Genomic DNA, 20,557 nt, shown 5'->3' with positions numbered 1-20,557 from the left:
GCGCTATTCTGCAACAGTGAGAAGCCACTGGGATTTTTGAGTAGAGAGTTGATCCCTCCTAAAACTCCGGAAGCCACGCGCAGGAAGAACAGGGAGGAAAGAGGCTGAACAAGGTGACAAGCTAGGAGCCAACAGCCAAGGACTCTTGAGAGGTCTTTGGTGCAGAACAGTGGTTTATGAAAGCACGGGGACAGGACCTGTGGGCAGAAAGAGCTGCTGCCCCGGGGTTGTGAGGGGGCGCCTGATTATATACTATGGGGTTGGGGAGCTAAGGAAAAAGGAAGAAAGTATTTTCACGTATTAAAGAAGACGCACAGGATACCACGGGAGGCTTTGCTATTGTCAAGTGAAGGTTGTTTTCCCTGTAGTTAGGCATTAACAATAGGATAGTTGGGAGCTTCCTGGAGGAACATTACACTCTGCAGGGCTTCAAGTGTCTGTCAATGGGCTGCCGGGTATAAAGACATTTAACAGCATTTGCATTCCTTTCTGGAAGCTAGGCCATTGATAGAAATGCTTTGTTCTTGTCAATTGCTAAGACATTTGTAAACTGAGGGAGACTCACTTCTTGCAGGATTGTGATCTCTAGAAGTTAACTATTTTTTTTTTCCTTTAGGGCAACCGGGAGTGCGGGAGGAATTTCACATTTGTCCCATGGGTGGGGGGTATTGTGGGGTCTCAGCCTCTGCTTTGTCCTCAGCTTGCCTTCTGTTCCCTCATCAGAAGGAAGAGCCAGAGGGCACAGGAGGGAGAAGAGGCTGAGGGCGCGGGGAGAGCAGGACCCAGGCAGGGACCTGGAAGTCAGTGCAGGGACACGCTCGGGGTCAAGAAGCAGGAGGCAGGAGGACGTTTGGATTTGGCTCCTGAAGTCCCCCACAGTGCTGGCGACTGCAGAAGCCAGTCTGGTGGGAAACAGACAAGCCAGGCAGCAATGGGTCTGACCTTGACTGGAGATGGGTCACGGTGGTGGAGAAGCAGAGGACCAAGGGCTGCGCTCCCCAGTATGTGATTTCAGACCCAGAGCGGCCAAGGGGCTTGGGAGGGCAGGGAACAAAAATCCAGGGGAGACGGGTTGTGTCACCACAGCGCTGTGTGATGTGATGCCTTTCTGGGGGCCGGTACCTTCACTGTAACGGGGCCCACGTTCGAGACGAACTTCACAAGGGCAGTGACGCTGCCATGCTGACAGCCCATGCATTTGAAGGACACTGGTACGGGGACAACTCAGTGGAGGGCTTCAAAACAGCAAAGCAACCCTCCTGCTTTCCTGCGTCCCAACCGTTCACCACCGGAAGCAGTTGAGTGATCAGGATGAACCACGGGAACTGGGCCCGCAGGCGTGTCCTATTTAAGAGTGAGCCCTCTGCTGAGCCCCCACCGCCCTCCCCACCGCGGGAGTGCGGGCGTCCGCACACTGTGCCCCCTGGGAAGCCACGGGCTTGCGTGGCCATGGGTGCTCAGGATTTTCTCGCCCTGCAGGGAGCTCCAGTGGCAACTCTTCCCCAGAGTACCCTCGGAAGGAATTCGGTAGGTCCTTGCCTTATTGTCTGAAGGGATGGGCAGAGGCACCGGGGAAATGCCTGGCGTCAGTGGTGGAGGGTGGGGGAGACACTGTGAGCTCAGTGGATTCTTCTAAAACTTTGACTCCTGCGGAGCACTTTTTTTCCTTTGCTCTCTATCCTGAAGCATCTTCAGGCCACAGTCAGCCAGGTTCACTTGCTGCCCTTAGCCATTGCTCCTGGCCCTGGTGAAACGGCAGGTTAGTCATACGAGGTTCAGACTTGGACAGAGCAGCCCCAAGGCCAGGCAACAGCTGTAGGGGTTATCCTTTCCCAGGATGCACAGAGACCTCCCAACCAAGAGCAGCGGGGGTTCGAATGCACACGCCAAACATCCCAGCACGTCCACCACAGTGGACTGCAAAGGGACACATTTTTTTTTCTTCCTTTATTTTTTCAGCATAACGGTATTCATTGTTTTTGCACAACACCCAGTGCTCCATGCAATACGTGCCCTCCCTATTACAATGCTGAGCAAAACCCTAGGCTGTCTTCACTTGGCCTCCAGTTTGTGGTGGTCTTGGATTCTCATTGTGCATATGAGCTGATATGGCCATTGTACAGCAATTGTAATTTTACCTATCTGCTTACCCCAGGAAGACCAAGGGAGTCTAACAAAAAGCCAAAGGGAAGATCTGGCTGGGTTTTTTTAAATATATTTGGTCAGTGTAGACAGCCAGCCCCAACGACTAGGCTTCCAAATGATTACTTTAGTTAACACTATAAGTGTGAGCTAACTTAACATTGATTTAGCTGATGCCCTGAATGCGTGGAGTCTGGCAGAACTCGCTCTGCCCTGTGGCTGCGGGCTCATCCTTACTAAGCATCCACCATCGAACGCAGGTGGTTTGGGTTCACTGTGGGGCCCGTGATTGAACTAGAGAAGCCAGGTGGTGGCCTCCATGTGGATAAGTTCCATCATCTCGTCGTGAAGCCCAGCTGGCCGCACAAAGAGGCCGGGCGGGTCCCAAAGAGGGGAGCCCAAAGAGGAAGTGGGGTGCCCAGGGCTTGAGCTCCAGGAAGAAGGCAGGGCAAGACAGTCCATTTGGAGTCCTTTACGAAAACTTTACACAATGTTAGTAGAGACCTAGAGGAAGGCTTCCATCTCCCTTCTGGATGTAAAGGCACAAAGAAAACAAGTCTCTTCCCCCGCTCAAACAGATCTCCTTCGAGGTCAAAAATATCTAGTGTACCACCTCTTCGATGCGTAAGATTACTTTTCTTTGTTCCTCAGCATCTTCTTCAACCAGAGGAAGGAGCCAGACACGAGGTGAGCTCTGTGGCTGGGGTCATTTCAGTTCATTCTATAAGTTTTTTCTGAGCATCTAATATGTGTGTCCAGACCTGAGCCAGAAAATGGGAGGAGGAGAGAAGCATAAATAAGGCATGGTTCCTGCTTTCAGGAAGCCTACCACGTCCTGGGACTCTTCCGCAGGCCCCATCAGGATGGGAAGGGTAGTTTGGGGCACTGATCTAACATGGAAGGGAAAGCAAGGGTACAAACACCCAGTAACCACCTGGGGACTAGTTTGTCCTGCTGTGGGTTACAAAGATGCTGGCGCCACATCTGGTGTGCCAAGGTTTCACTTGGAGTCCCCTGGCTGACTTTAACAAGACGCAGTATAATTGCCTTTATGTAGTGAAAAAGGAAGGAAAGCCCCTCTCTTTCAAATTATTTCAGGGGACAGAGGGCTCCATGACAGTCTTGCACTCTGCACGTCTGCCCGCAGATAAGGCTCTAGGAGGGAAATGGGGTCCTGGGGCGAGCTGGCCTGGATGCATCTGGTGAGGGCGGGGAGGAGCAGTGTGCCCACACTGTGCTCAATGCAGAATTCTGCACGGGCCCTGCAGCTCTCTCTAATCACTCTAGACTTCCAGGGGCCTATTGCATCAGTAATTCTAAAGTTCGGAACAGACCAACACCCACAACTTTAGGCTAATAGTTGTTGAAAGATGTCAGTGGCCCACCTGAAGCTAACAGGAAACCACCCTTTCCTGCCCAGAGGAGGCCCAAGTGGCTAAGTAAACGGTATGAGTTTTAGAATTCTCCCTCAGGCATCAGAGACCCGGGAGGCAGGAGAGCAGCGTGGTTCAGAGTAGCTGGGAGACAGGTCCCTGGAAGGGAGTTGGTCATTGCTGATGGTGATCAAGCCTCTCCCTCAGCCTGCGATCTTATCAGAGCATCTCTAGATGCTGGGAGGTGTGCAGTGGACAGGTTGGGATGTGGGGAGAGGACCCCTCCTTTTAAGCAGCACTCGTTCTGGGCACTCTTAGGTTTCCTGTTCCCAGGACAGATCTCCGAGCAGCCCACATTTCTTTCTGCTGCTCAGAGCTCAAGGTCAGGCTCTGTGATCCAAGCTCCTTCACTTATACCTTCTCCATCCCCTCCCTTGTACAGAGAGCGAAATCCGAGTTCGACTGCAGAGTGCATCCCCATCTACCCGATGTAAGTGTTCACAGTCTGTCTGAAAACAAAGGATCCAGGAATCCAGGGTCACCACGGCGTACGTGCGTGTGTGTGTGTGTGTGTATGGTCACTTGATCATAAAACGTGTTGAAGGGCCTTCTGTGAAAGGGACCCTAGGCTAGGTGTTGGGTCAGGAGCTGAATAACTCCTGTTCCCTGCTGCTGAAGGGGAGGTAGAAAACCAACTCACCATGGCCTCTCCAGGAGCTGAAGGAGCAGGGAGCCAAAGAAACCTCCAGGGTCAGGGTCGCTTGAAAGGAAGCTGAGGGCTCCGTGGGATGAGCCGACATCAGACATTTGGGGAACATATGTTCAGATGCTGGAGGAATGTTCCATGTGGCCCAAGGAAAAGGAATAGGAGGGGACCCGATAGAGTACTTAAGGTTGGAGAAGAGTCCAAAGTAAACGGAGTGGGAGAGTTTGAACTTTATTTCGCATGTCTGGGATTCCCCAGCCCCTGTCCATCGACTCTGTTAGACTCCGTTCTTGTGAGAGGCGATTTGACATCTTGCAATGAACCCAACTGGTAGGATGGGAGCCAAGTACAAAGAGTAGGAGGAGAAAGAGCCAGGTTGGTTGGCCCAGGAATTAGACAGGGGCTGGCCCAGAGCACTCCATGCCCTGGGCCAAGGGGTACGATGCTGTCCCCCCAGCATCCTTCCAGGCTGGGCGGGGCTGAGCCAAGGTTGGAGCTTTCAGGGAAGAGGGTGCCTGGGCAGTCCTCCAACACACATGTGTGCAAACCTGTCTCTTACACGCTACCCTCGCTTGGTGCCTCCCTTCTCTCTTAATTTGCCCCGCTGGGAGGCACAGGGGGCTTGCATCCCTCACTGAGCTAGCTATAGATCACAGTGGCCACATGGACTGGAACTCCACAAAAGCAGCACACTGTTAAGGAGTTAGGGGCCACAGATTCCTGGTGGCCCCCCAGAGCATACAAGGTCAGAGAACCAACATGTGGGGTGTCCTGGCAGGGGATAAGCTCACTGTTGGACAGTCTGTTTCCAGGGATCCGGTTCTCTCACTGCCCTGGGCATAAATCCCCAAGTCTGGCAGTCTAGGAGGACGGTCTTCCAGCCACAGAATTCTCCGCATGGTGCCTGATGAGGTCTAATTAGGAAATACATACTGAGGACCTCGCCGTGGAGGCGCTGTATTTATGAGGCATTAATATTACAAAGTACTAGCTTGATATGTGCTATAAATTGACAAAATGCAAAAATTACAGTGCTGACCAAAAACATCCCGGCGTGCGAAGCAGATGCCCTCCCCCCTCATATTCCAGATACCATTAATGTCCTTCCCTCTGCAGCTGGGTTGGGGAAGGAACCCTGGTCCTAATGGAAGATGTGGGCATCACCTTACAGGGACAGAATTGGATGATGTTAAGCGTTTGCTCAAGGGGAGCCGATCAGCAAGCGTGAGCCCCACCCGGAACTCCTCCAACACCCTCCCAATCCCCAAGAAAGGCACAGTGGAGACCAAAATGGTGACCACGAGCTCCCAGTCAGGTAAGTACCGTGGCTCCGGCTGCCATGGAGGAAAGGGAGCCAGGTGGCAGCTCAGCCACCCCAGCAGGCCTTCCGGGGGCTGGCAGAGGCCTCGCAAGGTACCACGCGTTTGAGCTTCGTGCTGCTTGACCATGTGGGCTGCACGCTGTCTGCCCCACCGTGCCATGAGCATGGGGCTGGGCCCTACATCCTAGAGAGTCTCTCCTAGGACATTGTTGACCTCCCTTGGGAATGTGTTGGCCACGTTCCCCAAATGAAGACTCCTGGGGACACTTGTAGTGTTTCCCTTCATTTATTCGGTGACTATTCTGTGCCTCCTCTATGCCAAGTACCAGGCACTGAGGAGAAGCAGCAGAGAGAGGAGATACCGCCTCTCGTGGAGGGGGGCCCTCTGGGGGAAGTCAGACGGATAACCAGGAGATGGTAGTCAGGAAGGAGGAGTGTTGCGGAACCCTCCGAGGTCACATGCCTACCGAGTGCCAGGCAGGCTCTGGGGGGTGGGGGGCAGAGAGATGAATAAGCAGATCCTCAGAGGGAGAGGAGGGAAGGAGCCAGGTGTGCTGCGATGTAGAGCTTTCTGTTTTGACTCAAACCCTTGAGACAGTGACCTGTCTCTTATGTAAATATAAGACAAACCTCGGGCCAGTGTGTATGGCTGCCTGGCCGGCTCCCCCAGTATAGTGAGAAGGCAGAACAGCTTCGGATCTGCAGGAGCACCAAAGCCCCCTCCTGGAGACAGAGTGGCCCCTGGGTCTGGTGGGCATGTAGGATGTTGACAGGGTCTTACCAGGGAAGACTGCCCTGAGCACGAATGGCCACAGACCCAAGCCTTTGCTGTCTGTCCCTGCCCTCTGCCTGGAGGTCTGTGTGGGATTGGCTGTTCCCCGGTGTCTGTGAAGGTGGAATCAGCAAGAGACGGGAGAGACCATTGGTCACCAGCACACCAGGAGGTGGGGAGGGCCTCTTGGAAAAATGGGCAGACCCCAGAGCAGAACTGACCTACTTCAAATTTCACCAAGAGCCAGCAAGAATTTCTAACACGAGAGATCAGGTTTTCACCAGCTCCAGGGTTTTGGGTGGAAGTGGGCTGGCCAGCTTCCCTGGACTGAGGGAGTTCCCGGACATGGGACCTTCGGGGCTAAACCCAGCTGGGCTATACCGGCCCGCCTGGGTTATCCCAACATGGAGCGCCGACTGGTCTCACGGGGGTGCGGGCATGCCTGTGTGATTCCAGTGTCCGGCACCTATGATGCCACCATCTTGGACGCCAACCTTCCCTCCCACGTGTGGTCTTCCACCTTGCCGGCGGGGTCCTCCATGGGGACCTACCACAACAACGTGACAACCCAGAGTTCGTCCCTCCTCAACACCAACGCCTATTCTGCGGGATCGGGTACGTGGTACGGGGCACTTCCCCTCCCACTGCTGGGCCCCTTGCACCTTTACTGGAGCTGAGGGACTCCTCTGGTATTGTCCCTCCCCGCAGCTTCCCTGAGGGGCTTTCTGTGGCCCGGCGTCCCTTGATTTTCCCAGCTTAGTTCAGTCTCCAGGTGTTTCTTTTGATGGGTTCCATATGAGAAAGACTGTCTAGCACAGTGTATCAGAAAAAAGTGTCATGAGAAAGAACATGAAAACAGATCTGAGGAGCCTCGTTGCCCTCTGCGTGGATAAACTGTGACCTTGAGTACGGCAGTTAACTTCTCTGGGCTTCAGATGCCTTTTCTGCAAAGTGGCGACTAACAAGAGGGGCTCTGGCTGGACCCCATGTCCACTCGAGGCCTGACCATCCGAGGACCATCCCAAGGTGCACCACAGACAAATCGGTACTCTGCTGCAAGCAAGAGCCCACGATTTCCTAAAACCAGAAATGTAACAAAAGCTCAAAATGCAGCCCTGCCCTTCCTTCCCTGGCTTCTATGTCCAGCCCACCCCCCCACCCAGTTCTGGGCCTGCCGTCCCTCTCACCGGCCTTCCTCCTCCCCTGCAGTCTTCGGAGTTCCAAATAACATGGCGTCCTGCTCTCCCACGCTGCACCCCGGGGTCAGCACCTGCTCCTCAGGTCAGTGCTCGCCGGCTTGCATGGCCTTTTTCAGAATGTTTGCTGAAAATATTAGGATGCTCCCTCCTGCTGAGGAAAACCGTGGTTTCCACAGAAATGTCCTCTCCGCTCCAAGCATGAGGACTTTCCTCAGTGCGCAAGGGGGTGCAGATGCAGGGCCCAAGGGGTGCCCGCCCGCGGTCAGAGGTGGAGCTCAGCCCCCAAGGGCAAGGACTAAGGTGGAGGGGCCAGAGGCCTCACCTACCTGCTTGTCCTGTGCTGGTCCCTTTCCCCGCTGTGAGCGGTGGAGAGATGGAAGCAAAAGGGCCGAGTCAGTGCTCCGGACATTTTTCAGGTGGAAAGTATTGTTACGTTAGAAGGATCTTACCTCAGATCTTTTTATAAATACTGTAGGTCATTGGGGGCTCAACCGATGTTACTGCTTAGTTTCTAATGCAAACATGACCATTTTAAAGGAATACATGTTCACTCTGTTTCCACATACATCATAACCACACATTATGTAAATGTTACCAGCCACATCTTGGTTTGTTTTTTGTTTTTTGTTTTGTTTTGTTTTTTAAGGCTTCTGCCTTCCCTCTCTGTTACTGTGATTAGTAAATATAACGACGTGGGCCTTCTTCATTTAGCTGGCTGGTACGCCCACAAATGCGAATGTAGCGTTCTTGTTTCAACACTTCTGTTCGACTAGAGCCCCACCAAGCCCAGAAGACACCGGGTTCACGTTTCATTCCTTCTGCCTTTGCCCTTCTGCTTTGCCAAGTCCTGACTGAGCAAGGGGGCCGATCTTGGATCCAGGATCTGTGCCCCAAACACTAGAGATGATGAAATAAGGGAAGCTCTTACCCGGGGAGGAATGAGCTTCTGATCATTATTTAAAGACTAACAACCAGCCTCTGAAATCCTAGTGGGGGCTAGGGGAATTTTATGTGTTTGAGTCTCGAGGAGGAGGTGTTCAAGGGAAAACCAGGGGTACACCATGTCAGTCGTCTCAGTCCCCTTGCATCTGTGTCCTATGCCCACAGTTCCCCACCGTGCCCCAGGATCCCCCAGCAAATACGGACTCCCTGGGATATTAAGTAGGCTCCACACCCAATGAGGAGCCCAACAGACCTGAGCTGAGATTGAGAGTCAGACACTTAACTGATGGGGCCACCCAGGTGTCTGGACCCCTGGGATATTTTTAAATGTCCTGGGACACAGCGACCTCGTTCAGACGCCGTGCAAATGACCGCCATTCAGTTGTGTGCACTCACCACCCAGGGTAGCTCAGGACCCAGTGCTGAGAGCTTTTGGCCTACGTGGGGATCCCTGTGTCACTCACAATGTAAGAACTGAGAATGCTGGGTAATCTGTCCCGTGTGAAGACCTTCATCGTGGAAGTGATTTGGGGGCTCGGGGGGCTGCCTCAAGCTAAGGGACCCCCCCACCACCACCTGCGCTCACCTGCCCTCAATTGCTTTCGCAGTGTTTGGCATGCAGAACAACCTGGCACCCAGCTCGTCCGCCCTGTCCCACGGCACGGCCACCACCTCCACAGGTCTGTAGCCAAGGGTGGCACTGCAGGCCCAGGCGGCGACACCCCTCAGCAGCTGTAACTCCCAACCTAGACATGCCAGCTTCTGTCTCGAGCGGGCTCAGACATGAGGGAAACCACAGGGGAGCCTGTGCTGTGGCGGGTCCCCTGCATATCCCCATCTCACGGCTGTTTCTGGTGGTCCCCCGTCACTGTACATTGATCACCTGGGTGATTTTCTGGTGCACCCCCTGTGCAGGCCTGGGCACAGGGAGCAGAAGAGGTGTGACCCTTAACCTTTGCCCTCAACTTGCTTACTGTTTACTTGGAGGAGAGAGTCTAATACATGTGAAACAACTGGGCATCCTGCAAGACAACATGCATCCAGTTACGCGGGGCAGGTGTTAAGGTTCTAGGTGTTCTGAAGGGAAGGAATCCTAGGAGGACTTCATGGAGGAGGAGGAATTTTGGAACAGACCTAAAAGGATGAGGATTAGACCAAGGAAAGTTCATCTAAATTCACTGCCGCCCCTGTGGCTGGAGAGAGTTGTCTTCCTTATTATCGTTCATTTTATTTATTCTGTGTTCTCCTCACCTGGGGAGGCTGCCGAGCTGCTAGGGCTGGTCAGACTACTTCTGAGCCTCAAGGAGCCACCCTCCCACACTGGCCTGCTCACTCAGTGGTTCCTCTCTTGCAGCGTACGGTGTGAAGAAGAACCTGCCCCAGAGCTCTGGTGTTGTGAGCACTGGCGTGTCCACCTCTGCCGGTGAGCGTGATCTCCGGCTGCTGAGGACAGCTTGTGCAGGCGGAGAAGTGTTCCGCGGGGACACCTGCTATGTGAGAGGAGAGAGAACCCACTGCTGGTCCGAGGCCTCCCAGTTGCCATGACAGAGCAGAGGCGGCTGTGCCCCCGGCTCTACCTTGGCCTTCCCGTCCAAGGGGTGGGGGGGAGCTCCATCCTCCACACCTGCCTAGTGTCAGGCATTTGTGCCCCAGTACCCACCCATGTCTGCAAGCCCCTGGCCTGCTCCTGTTATGTGTCCCCCATTGTAAGAACCAGGGAGCCCCTCAGGAGTGACCACCCCACTGCACACATTTCCACTAGGATCTTTATCAACTTGGGCTCACTGCAGCTGGTGGGTTCTTTGCTCCATTGATCTGATCCCGTTGCTTCCTTCCATTCAACAATTGGTCGATTCAAAAAGACTGAGCACCTGCTTTGTATGAGATGCTATTCTCCGTGCCTGAGCAGAGCCATGAACAAGGCAGACTAGATTCTCGCCCTCACCAGGCTGACCGCCCAGTGGAGGAGGAGGCCGATAGACCAGGAGACCAAGTACAGGAGAGGATGAGAGAAAATAACACCCACCGGAAGAAATAGGTGGCTCGCTAGAGACAGGAGTGTATGCGCGTTAGAGCTCAGGAAGAGCTCCCGCCAACCCAGGATGGGAACCCTAGCTAAAGGCTAGACATGAGCCGGCCACGTTAATTAAAGAAGTGCCTGCTAGACAAGGGAACTGTGGCCCTTTCACTAAAGATCCTGTAACGTCCAGGTGGGGAGGCAGCATCAGAGGTCAGCCGCCCAGCACTTCTGGCATTGACCTCTGATAGCCAGGCCCAACCGGGCAGGGGAGGTGCTTTTGGTCCCCACGAGGGTCTTGTGACCACTGTTGGCAAGAACAGGCCTTTGGACATACCCGCTGATCCCTCTCTTCCCCTCCCCTCTCCTCTTGTCCTCCTCCTTCCTCTTCTCGTTTATTCTCTCTCCCTTGTCCTCCTTGCTGGCTCCTCTCCTTTCCAGCCTGCACCACAAATGTCCAGAGTGATGACGTCCTGCACAAGGACTGTAAATTCCTGATTCTGGAGAAAGACAACACGCCTGCCAAGAAGGAGATGGAGCTGCTGATCATGACCAAGGACAGCGGGAAGGTCTTCACTGCCTCCCCAGCCAGCATTGCTGCAAGTACGAGGGGGTCCGCTCCTGGCAGGTTTCCCAAGAAAGGCAGACGGAATGCTGGAGACATTTTAATAAGAAAACCACAGTCACCCCATTCAAATGAAAAATGCCTGCCTGAATAGGGTGTTCCAGGGTCTGCCTTGAATGTAGATAAGCATTCAGGAAAGTTCTAGTGAAATACTCCCAGAGGGGTCTTTGGGCAACGGGAAGCCTAAGCACAAACACAGATGCGGGAGATGAACTCAGGGAAGCTGGGCCCTCTTCCTACCCCGGTGTCCACGCGGGAGCGGCTGGGGTGGGGGGGGGGGTGCTGGAGCACAGGATAGCCCGGGCGATCCTGGGTTGTGTTCACAGCGTCTTTTTCAGATGACACCCTCAAGAAAGAGAAGCAAGCTGCCTACACGACTGACACCTGCCTGGTATCAGAAGCTAATGGTGAGAGGAAATCGGAGACTGTCCCTCTGACGTTTATCTGTCTGCCTCTCATTTATTTATCCTCCGAGACCTCGCTGCTCAGAATGCAGCCTCTGGCCCCGCAGGATGGGCACCACCCAGGAACCTGTTGGAAATGCAGTGTCAGGGCCTGGCCCGGACCCACTGAATCGGAGGCTGTATTTCTGCAGACTCCGCAGTGGTCTTGGGCTGTGTGTGCATGCGTGTGTGTGTGTGTGCGCACGCGCACACATGTGACTACAGCAGACGCCTTCCCAGGGTGCGTCTGCCGTCTCTGGCGGGATTGTTTTTCTCTGCTTATTCCCTATCCCATAATTTTCAGAACTACTAGAAAATGCTTCGCAAAGCACTTGCTAGGTTTATTATTATTTTTTCTTTGCAAATACTTGGGTTCTCTCCCAGCTAACATTTCTCTGCATGCTCTGGGCCCTGCAGACTCTCCCCAGATCACTGATCTCAGGGAGGTCAGTAAAGGAAGAGGAGAGTTGGGCCGTAGAACGTCTTTTCAAAATGCAAATGCAATCCATTACAGTCTTTAGCAGGCCCTGCTCTAAGGAAATGCTCACTTTGAAGACTTATATTTTAGGGTGGAAATGGGCCTGTGGAGATAAAAGAGGCTTTGCAGAAGCTGATGAAAGCTTTAAACAGTTTTCCCAAAAAACTTCACATGTGCTCACAAGCAGTCCGTGGTTATAGCAGGAGGAGCTCCTGCACCAGCCCTCCACCCCCCTGCCCAGGTGAAGAAAGTGTTCCGAGTCCCTGAACCAAGAAATCAAGAGTCCTTTCTCACAAGCACCTTGATCGTTTGGATGAGAATGTTGCCTCTAACGTGGAACCCCAAAACTGTCTTGGTTTGAAAGATTTAAGGTCACAAGAAGGTTGAGACCCTGCTTTTCCCACCAACCATTAATTGCTTGTCAAGCCATGTGTTTCTCGATGGAATTGTTGCAAACACGTTATCAGCAAGGACTGAGTGAGTGAATGTCCCTGCCTAGTGCTGCTGGGATGGCGTCGCTCCCTCAGGTTCTGCCCGCAGTCAGCTCACCGGCTGTCCTGTGGCCTCCTGCAGTTCAAAAGCTCAGATCCAAACCTGTGTTCTGGGTGTTTGCCTTCCAGGAGACGTGAAGACTGTGTCCACCAAGGGCAAGGCTGCCTCCGCAGGTGGGTGACAACAGCAGGTCCTGCGGGGACAGGAGCTGATGGGGCTGGTGGTAATGAACGGAAGGACGACCGCCCCCTCACCTACAGCTGGGGCACACAGGAGCCGCACCTCTAAATCATTCTGGAAGGCGGCAGGGTAGAGAACAGCAGGGGTGCAGGCTGGGGTCTGGAGCAGGGCTGCAGCAGGAGGTCCTGCCTGTGCCCTTGGGCACTGCCACCCAGGGTCCAGGGTCTCCCAGCAGGCAAGGAGCCAGAACCCCCCAGCTGGGCTTCAAAGGCCACGGAGACCACATGCACACCTCCAGCCCTTTACACTTGGCTCACTTGCTTCCACAGTTTTGAGAGAGAAGCAGGTCAAGGGTTATCAGCCTATTTTAGACACTAAAAAACCCTTCCAGTAAAAACAAACAAAACCCACAAAACTTCTTGGCCACGCTGAGTTTAATTCCAGGCACAGCAGGGATTACAAAGAAGGAGCAGTGGGAACGGAGGTGGGGAGATGGGAACGCTTTGGGTTTGGCCATAATCAGGTGCAGGAGGTGGTCGGAAATCGGGGGTCATCATCAGGATTTTTAAACTTCATGCCCTGTCCTGTGTGAACTACCTTAAGTGCCTTATCTTCTCATCCAACAGCCATCCTAAGAAGGAGGCAAGCTCTTAACCCCATTTTATAAGAAAGGAAACTGCTCTGGCCCACGCAGCCAGGCTGGTTGGGCGCGTGCTCTTCACCGGCTGGGGCCTGCGTTCCATCCTCGAGCCTGGCTTTATCTTTAGGGCCTTGCAGCCCCAACCAGCGTTCGCTCAGCCCCTAGGAAGTCTCCAAAACCTAGAGAATTCAGAGGGAAGAGGGCACAAGTCTACTGCATTCACCTTACCCTTCCTTTGTCTTCCACAGAAATGCACAACTACAACTACCACGGGGGCGGCGGGGGCGGCGGGAGCGGCGGGGGCGCATGGGGGGTGGCGCCCGCCTGGTGCCCCTGCGGCTCCTGCTGCAGCTGGTGGAAGTGGCTGCTGGGCCTGCTGCTCACCTGGCTGCTGCTCCTGGGGCTGCTCTTTGGCCTCATTGCTCTGGGTACGTGCCCGCAGGGGGCCCCACTGCCCGTGCAGAGGGCGGGAGTTCGCAGGCCCCGGGTGTGGAGGGTAGAGGGACTGGAGAGGATGGGTGCGGACCCCCTGTTACTGTGAATCAGCAGATGGGGCTCCGGAGGCACCTGGCCGGGGTTCCCCCGACTGCTGGGGTCCTGCTGTGGCTCCCAGCATGTCTCCCAGCCCAGGCCCCTCTGTTCCTGGAACAACCTGCCAAGCAAGCACAGGGCGGCTCTTAGGAACCAGGCCAGGCCTTCCTGGAGCCGCTTTGCACCTTCTGCAAGCCCTGCGAGGGCCTCTGTGTGGCCCCTGCCCTCACCCCCAGGGAGAAGGAGGAAGAAGAGGAGGGCCTGCGCCGCAGCCACAGTGCAGGACAAGGCCGACCCCCAGGCTTAGTGTCTTGAGCGCCTGACTGCCATGTCACGTGCCCCCCCCACCCAATCACGACAGGTGTCCTGTGTGTAGGAGTTGTAGCAAGATGTCCCTAGAGCCCCAGGTCAGGCCACGTGGAGGCCCCCTGACAGCCCGTCCCCCCATTGCAGCTGAGGAAGTGCGGGCTTTGAAGGCGCGGGTGGCCGCGCTGGAGCAGGGCCGGGGTGACGTCCTGCTCTACGACCAGAAGATGGATCGTGCCAATAAGGACCGGCTGCTGGGCACTGGCCCCCGCGTGGGAGCAGATGCCGGGGGCCTGGGGCTTGATCACCACAGTCAGGAGGTGCTCTGGCTGTTCGTGAGGGACAAGCTGAAGGCTGAGCAGGAAAGCGGTGAGCTCCCTTGTTCCCCCTCATTTGCTCCTGTGGGGTAGAGGCTGGGACCTGGGGGCTGGGACTGGAGGGCTGGGACCTGGGGGCTGGGCCCCAGGGGGACGGGGACTGGCCTTGCCATCCCATCTGACTGCTGGGAACGCCGGGCCTGGAGGCCCAGTGAGGAGAGCTGCCCCAGGTCACACAGCTAGCACCCCTTAGAGTCTGGGTGCCAGTTCCCACCACAGTCCCCCTTGTGTCTGTCTGTGTCCGTGTGTGACACACACGGGATGTGCCACTGACTCCAGGCGTACTTTCCCTTGTAGGAAATCTCCGAGGAAGCCCCGGCCCGAAAGGTACTAAGTAGACTGAGCCTTGACCCTGGTCTCTTTTCCTGCCCGTGGACGGGGGTTTCTGGTTGGAAATTTTCCAGACTGAAGGATGAGTAGTGGAAAGATCTTGCGGTGTCTGTCGGGCAGGTTGAGAACGGCCCTCGGGTTCTCACCGCATCTCATGCTTTTCGTCATCTGTCTGATTTCAGGTGACATGGGAAGTCAAGGCCCTAAAGGTAAATCCAGTGCGGCGCCCTTGACCCGGAATAGGAGTAAGGGCCGGTTTGAGGCAGTCAGCCAGGCTCTGCCTCCCGCACCCCTCTTCCTGGCCAGCGCTCCTCATGTCGGGACTGCAGATCCTTGGGCTTTCGGGGGTTTAGTGACAGACCAGGGCTCTGTGTCTCTAGGGCATCACTGTTCCTCATCCCTCCTCAGGGTTCTCGGAACTTCCCCCACAAGGACTCTGAATGTATCAAAGGCCTGCGTCTCCCTCAGCTCCAAAGGGCAGCTCAAGGGGCCTGGAACTGTACATAATCCTTAGGGAGATTTCTAGAAATACAGATTCCTGGGCCCTGCCAGGAATCAGATCCTCTGGAACTGGATCTCTCCCTCCTCCCTGCAGGTTACTTCTGATGACCCAGGTCAGGGCAGCCTGCTCCCAGGGGTCTTCATGGGGGAGGCTGGAAGTGACTCCCAGCAATCAGAAAGGGGGGTCCTGTGGGGGAATCCAGCAGGGGCAACACCACCCACCTTTGAAGAAAGGGCAGTGTAGCAAGGAGGCCGCGCAGTCTTAGTTGGGGAACAATTGTGGGCTAACTCATGTTACGCACATTCATCTGCCATAGGAAATGTATCTATTTCCTCAGAAAAGTGGTTGACAATCCGTGGGACAGGCCCACGGGTGGAAGAGGTTTCCAAACCCAATGACCGCAGCAGCACCCCTTGATCTAGCTGAGTGGGGTTCACAAGCTTCAGTGTGCAGGAGAGAGAAGTGCCAGCAGAGGCCGGGCCCCGCCCCCAGAACCTGGGATCTGGCAGGTGTGGGTGGCGCTGGGAGTCCAGGGTCTTGCTCACCCAGGTGGTTCTGAGGCCAGGGGAGCATGGTCCATTCTGAGAACCCCTGTTCAAAGTGTGGGGCGGCGTGACAGGGCGGCCCTCCATCCCCGGCTTTACCTCCTCCTGGAGAGAGCCCAGTGCAGGAATGGGTGTTTCTCCATCCGATGGCTTCCACTTCCCTTCCGGACCCCACGCTCCCCACCCTTCACCTGGGTCACTGCGTGAGCTCCCTTCCGGAAGGCTCCAGCTTGCAGGCCACACACTGCTCCTGAGCATGCTGGATGTGAGGACAGCTGCTCCTGGAGTCCTCGACTCTCCGGTTGCCATGAAATACAAGGTGTTAAATTTGAACTGCAGAGAAATCATTGTCACTATGTTGCAAATATGGCATTGAACATACTTAGGCTACAACACACTTAGTGTTTATCTGCCTCCTGTATATTTACTAAATTTGGCAAACCAACTAGTCCTATCAGTGGCTCTTTGAGGTAGCGAGCACGGGTCCTCTGACTTCTCACTTTTCTCTCTGTCCCCACAGGCGACCGAGGGCTCCCTGGGACTCCAGGTGTGTAACCTCTGATGGCGTGGCTGGTGTTGTGGGCGGCTTGGCTCTGGCTCCTGGTTCAAGGGGCTGAGGTAGTCTTGTATTTCCACAGGCCTCCCTGGGCTCCTGGGCCACCCGGGTCCAGAAGGACCAAAGGGACAAAAAGGCAGTGTGGGTAGGAACGTCTTTGTCCATTCTTTTGTTTCCTTATTCCTGTGTTGATTCAGTAGCTGTTTATTAAGTGTCTGCTGTGTGCCAGGCCACGTTTTAGGAGCTGCTCATCTTTGGGTCGGGGAGAAAGCCCGCAGACCTGACAAATAAGTGAAGTACAGAGCAGGGTTGGGCACGGATCGTGAAATGAGGAAGACAGAGCCAGACAGGGCCCTGGAGCGCCAAGGGGGTACATTTAAATAAGGCTGTAGAGAAGGCCTCACTGAGAAGCAGGTGCCGTTTGAACAGACTTGAGCAGACCAGAAGGGGGTGAGGTAGCTGGGATGAGGAGTTGGGGGAAACACTCCCCCAGGCCTTCGGGCAAGAGTGTGCCATGGTCAAGGAGTGGGGAGGGGGAGGAGGGGGGCCTGGCTGGAGCCCACCAGAAGACTAAGGGTCCCGGCGGAGGCGGGGTGGGCCTCTTGATCGGGTGGGGCCTGGGCGGTTGTGGTAACACTTGAGCTTTTCCTCCCAGTGAGTTAAGAAGCCATCTGCAGGTTTAGGGCAGAAGTGGCTTGTGATCCACTTGGATTTTCTAAGGGTCACTCTAGCTTCCGGTTTGAGCCTGGGCTGCAGGGGTAAGGGGAAAAGCCGGGAGAGCAGTGTGGAGGCTCCAGGCAGGTGTTCTGTCGGCGAGATGCTGCCGCTGGAGCTCCGAGCCATGACGCTGGGACCCCAACTCTGAGATGGCTGGTCCTTTCTTTAGGAGAGCCAGGCATGGAGGGACCCATGGGCCAGAGAGGGCGAGAAGGCCCCATGGGACCTCGTGGTGAACCAGGGCCTCCTGGATTTGGAGAGAAAGGTGACAGAGGTAAGAGGCTCTTCCTTCCTCCTTCCCTTCACTTGCTTTTGCTAAGCACCAACCTCAAGCTGGGCTCTGTGCCAGGCCCTGCAAAAACTGTGCTCTCATGGGGGAGGTGGGCCGGGCTGTGCATTCAGGTTGAAGCTAAGAACCTGCCAGGCGTGGAATCCACAAAGAACACAGTCACGGGGAGAAGTGGAGTCACGGCTGAGGTGAAGGGCTCTGGGCAGAGCAGGGTCTGGCTGAAGGCAGGCTAGGGTGTAAGTCCTCAAGCCTCTTGTGGCTAGAACTGGGCAGGGAAAGAGACCCAGGCCCAGCCCTGGGGGAGGTGGGGAAGATTTTACATTAGATTCCTAACGACGAGTCTGCTTTGGTCAGGGGAAACCAAGCACAGACAGCAGAAATGCTCAAAACGCCAAAAGATCATGCACAAGAAGCTTTAGTTTTAGTTCGACTTTCCCTTAAAAATATGGTTCAACCAGGCAACAAATACCACACACCCACTGGGCGCCAGACCTCGAGCAATGTGAATAAAGGCTCTGGGGGCAGAAACTGAAGGTGTTTTGCAGATTCGTGGTCTCAAGGAGGTATCCGATGGACCAGAGGCCACCAGCAGCCTGGAAAGTGTCCCCCCACAAATGACACTGCCTGGCTGGGTGGGCAACCAAACTGAGGGGCATCTCCTTTCTCCCCAGGGGCTGCTGGTGAACCTGGTGTTCAGGGCCCACCTGGCGTCCCGGGTTCTGTGGGTCCCAAAGGTAAGTCAAGTGCCAGGATGGTGCCCAGATTTGCCACGTCCAGGACCAGGATAGATTACAGAGGTCCAGGCACTGGGATGCTGGCAGCCAGGACCCGTTGCCCCGGGCCTGCACAAGGACAGTGGGCCCAAAGAGTGTCCCCCCGAAAAATGGTCTCTGAGGTCAGGACTGGGGCTGTATTTTTGGCTTCCTGGAAATTTGGGACCATGTTTTCATCTCTCTCCAGTGGCCCTGTTATGTGGCCCCTAACTGGGCAGATGGGCCAAGAAGTCCAAGGTCAGACAAGTTCCACACCTGACTGGTGCCCAGACACACTTGTTCAGAGGCAACATGTGTGGACACCTCAGGATGAATGGGGCCTTCTCAGTTTGACGCCCATGTGGCCAACTGTCCTCCCTGCTGCTGCCCGGGCCCAGATGTCTTACTCTGACCGGTCCCACCAACTGCAGCTGCCTCCCTAAGGAGACCTTTGCACTTGGGCCACCCTCAGACCCACTGACGCGGGGTCACCTGGGAGTGAGCACCACCCCCCGCCCTTCACCGTGGGGTTGGACCTCCCTGGCCTGTGCCTTGCCCCTGATGGTGGCTGTCTTGTCCTTCTCAGGTTCCAGCGGTTCTCCGGGCCAACGGGGTGTCCCAGGTCAGTGTGCTGCTTGTGTAAACAGATGCTCTTTCTGGGGAAAGGAAAGGGATACCTAAGGGAAAACCGTTTTTAAAGCAAAAGAGGTAGTTATAAAGTGAGCCGTCGGGAGACGGTCCATACGAGCATCCCCTGAAGCCGAGGTCCGGCTGCCAGTGGTTCCAGTGAGATCCGGTCCGACCCGGCTCCAGCAGCAGGCAGTCCCCTCCTGCTGCTCCCGAGCAGAGTCCCCGCACCACCTCCTCCCTGGGGGCCTGCGCCCCTCTACCGCTGCGGGAATCTGGAGCCGGAGCCCACACCATACCGCAGGCCACTGTCTCTGCCCAGGTCCCACTCTGTGTGTGTCCGCCCCACTCCCCACCCGGGGCCTGGTAACATGGGCCGGGAGCTGGCCCCGGACGAGGAAGCAGGGATGTGGGGAGGCATCTGCGGAGAAAGCAGCCCCCAATGTTGCCCCAGGGTGCGTGTGCCCCTGCATATGCACGTCCATGCCCGTCCATGCCCATGCGCACACCCCTCAGCCCCAGAGCTGGGGCCGCTCATCTGCCTGTGTGGTTTCCTTCATTTGCAGGCCCAATAGGTCCCCAAGGGCTCCGAGGGGAAGTTGGACTTCCTGGTATCAAAGGTAAGCGGGAGAGGGCCTGGAGGGGAAGGGGACGTCACCTTGTAGATGCCACTCACCCAAGGAGGAGGTCTGGGGGGCTGGGAAGGTCTGGCAGCTGTGACCAGTGGCCGGTGCAGGGTGACAGGTACACGAGCAGAGGGGAGGTCAGGATGGCGGGAGAGCTCGTCTGCACACACAGACCCTGCCCTTTCTTGCTCACCGCTCCTCCCCACCCCAGGGCTCTTTGCACGGATTTGTCTATTATCTTTTCAGGTGACAAAGGACCTCTGGGGCCACCAGGACCCAAAGGTACGTTGCTGCTGCTCAGACAACCCCGTTGCCTGACTCCTAGGAACCCAGAAGGGACCCTTGCCTCAGAGTCTGGATGTGTGTGTGAGGGCCCATTCCAGCCCAGCCTCTCACCTAGGGACACTGAGGCAGGAAGAGGGGAAACAGCCGCCATGTCACAGCGCTATGGTCGGGTGGTCCGCAGGGGGCCACGATACAGGGTTGAGGCATGTCCCCTCTAGTCTGGTTCTCCTCGCACTCGTGGCACCCACTTGAGGGCCAGCAGGGCCGGGGCGTTCTGTGGGTGACCCTGGAGGGGGGGGCAGGCTTGCTCGTTGGTTCACCAGTGCCCGGTCCTCACCATCCTCCTCCTGACCGTGACTCGTGGGCACAGAAGTGTGGACACCGGGGTTCTCTCCCGCCGAGTGAGGGGGTTTTCCTGGCTCCCGACTAATGCTCCTGCCACCCTGCCCTGCCCCACGTTTGTTCCAGGTGACCAGGGAGAGAAAGGACCCCGAGGCCTCACAGGTCAGTGTTGCACAGGCATCTGCTGTGATCCATTAAAGACTTCTAGCAAATCCACTGGGCCCTGGAGGCAGAAAGAACCACAGAACATGAGACAGAATCTCTGTGTAAAAACCTCCAAAAAACCTGTAATCTAAAACAAAACAAAAAACAAGAACACAAGATAAAATAGTGAAGGGAGTGGAAACCAGCATCAAAATGTATGCGTAGTCCAGATGGTAAACATTTGGAACAGAAAAGGGTGTTTCTGGTTATCTTGGATGATTTGGGGGGATCCCGTGGG

The 20,557-nt window shown here is 55.6% G+C and overlaps 1 protein-coding gene across 1 annotated transcript in view; it reads left to right on the top strand.

Annotated features, from left to right (window-relative positions):
• The window catches only part of COL17A1 (collagen type XVII alpha 1 chain), a 51,882-nt gene that overhangs the window by 13,411 nt on the left and 17,914 nt on the right, over window positions 1-20,557 (top strand). The window contains exons 6-28 of the mRNA XM_046027501.1: window positions 1,480-1,527; window positions 2,794-2,829; window positions 3,958-4,005; window positions 5,393-5,536; window positions 6,771-6,929; window positions 7,524-7,595; window positions 9,064-9,135; window positions 9,810-9,878; window positions 10,914-11,075; window positions 11,424-11,504; window positions 12,639-12,683; window positions 13,579-13,758; window positions 14,315-14,536; window positions 14,842-14,871; window positions 15,057-15,083; window positions 16,442-16,468; window positions 16,560-16,622; window positions 17,364-17,468; window positions 18,155-18,217; window positions 18,822-18,857; window positions 19,429-19,482; window positions 19,735-19,770; window positions 20,242-20,277. Coding sequence (XP_045883457.1) covers window positions 1,480-1,527; window positions 2,794-2,829; window positions 3,958-4,005; window positions 5,393-5,536; window positions 6,771-6,929; window positions 7,524-7,595; window positions 9,064-9,135; window positions 9,810-9,878; window positions 10,914-11,075; window positions 11,424-11,504; window positions 12,639-12,683; window positions 13,579-13,758; window positions 14,315-14,536; window positions 14,842-14,871; window positions 15,057-15,083; window positions 16,442-16,468; window positions 16,560-16,622; window positions 17,364-17,468; window positions 18,155-18,217; window positions 18,822-18,857; window positions 19,429-19,482; window positions 19,735-19,770; window positions 20,242-20,277 — 1,815 coding nt within the window. The remainder of the gene's footprint in view (window positions 1-1,479; window positions 1,528-2,793; window positions 2,830-3,957; window positions 4,006-5,392; window positions 5,537-6,770; window positions 6,930-7,523; window positions 7,596-9,063; window positions 9,136-9,809; window positions 9,879-10,913; window positions 11,076-11,423; window positions 11,505-12,638; window positions 12,684-13,578; window positions 13,759-14,314; window positions 14,537-14,841; window positions 14,872-15,056; window positions 15,084-16,441; window positions 16,469-16,559; window positions 16,623-17,363; window positions 17,469-18,154; window positions 18,218-18,821; window positions 18,858-19,428; window positions 19,483-19,734; window positions 19,771-20,241; window positions 20,278-20,557) is intronic.

Source organism: Meles meles, chromosome 13 (assembly GCF_922984935.1).
Source record: "Meles meles chromosome 13, mMelMel3.1 paternal haplotype, whole genome shotgun sequence".
Lineage (NCBI taxonomy): Eukaryota > Metazoa > Chordata > Mammalia > Carnivora > Mustelidae > Meles > Meles meles.
The sequence above is the reverse complement of the archived record's forward strand: the minus strand, read 5'-3'. Positions and strand labels throughout refer to the sequence as shown.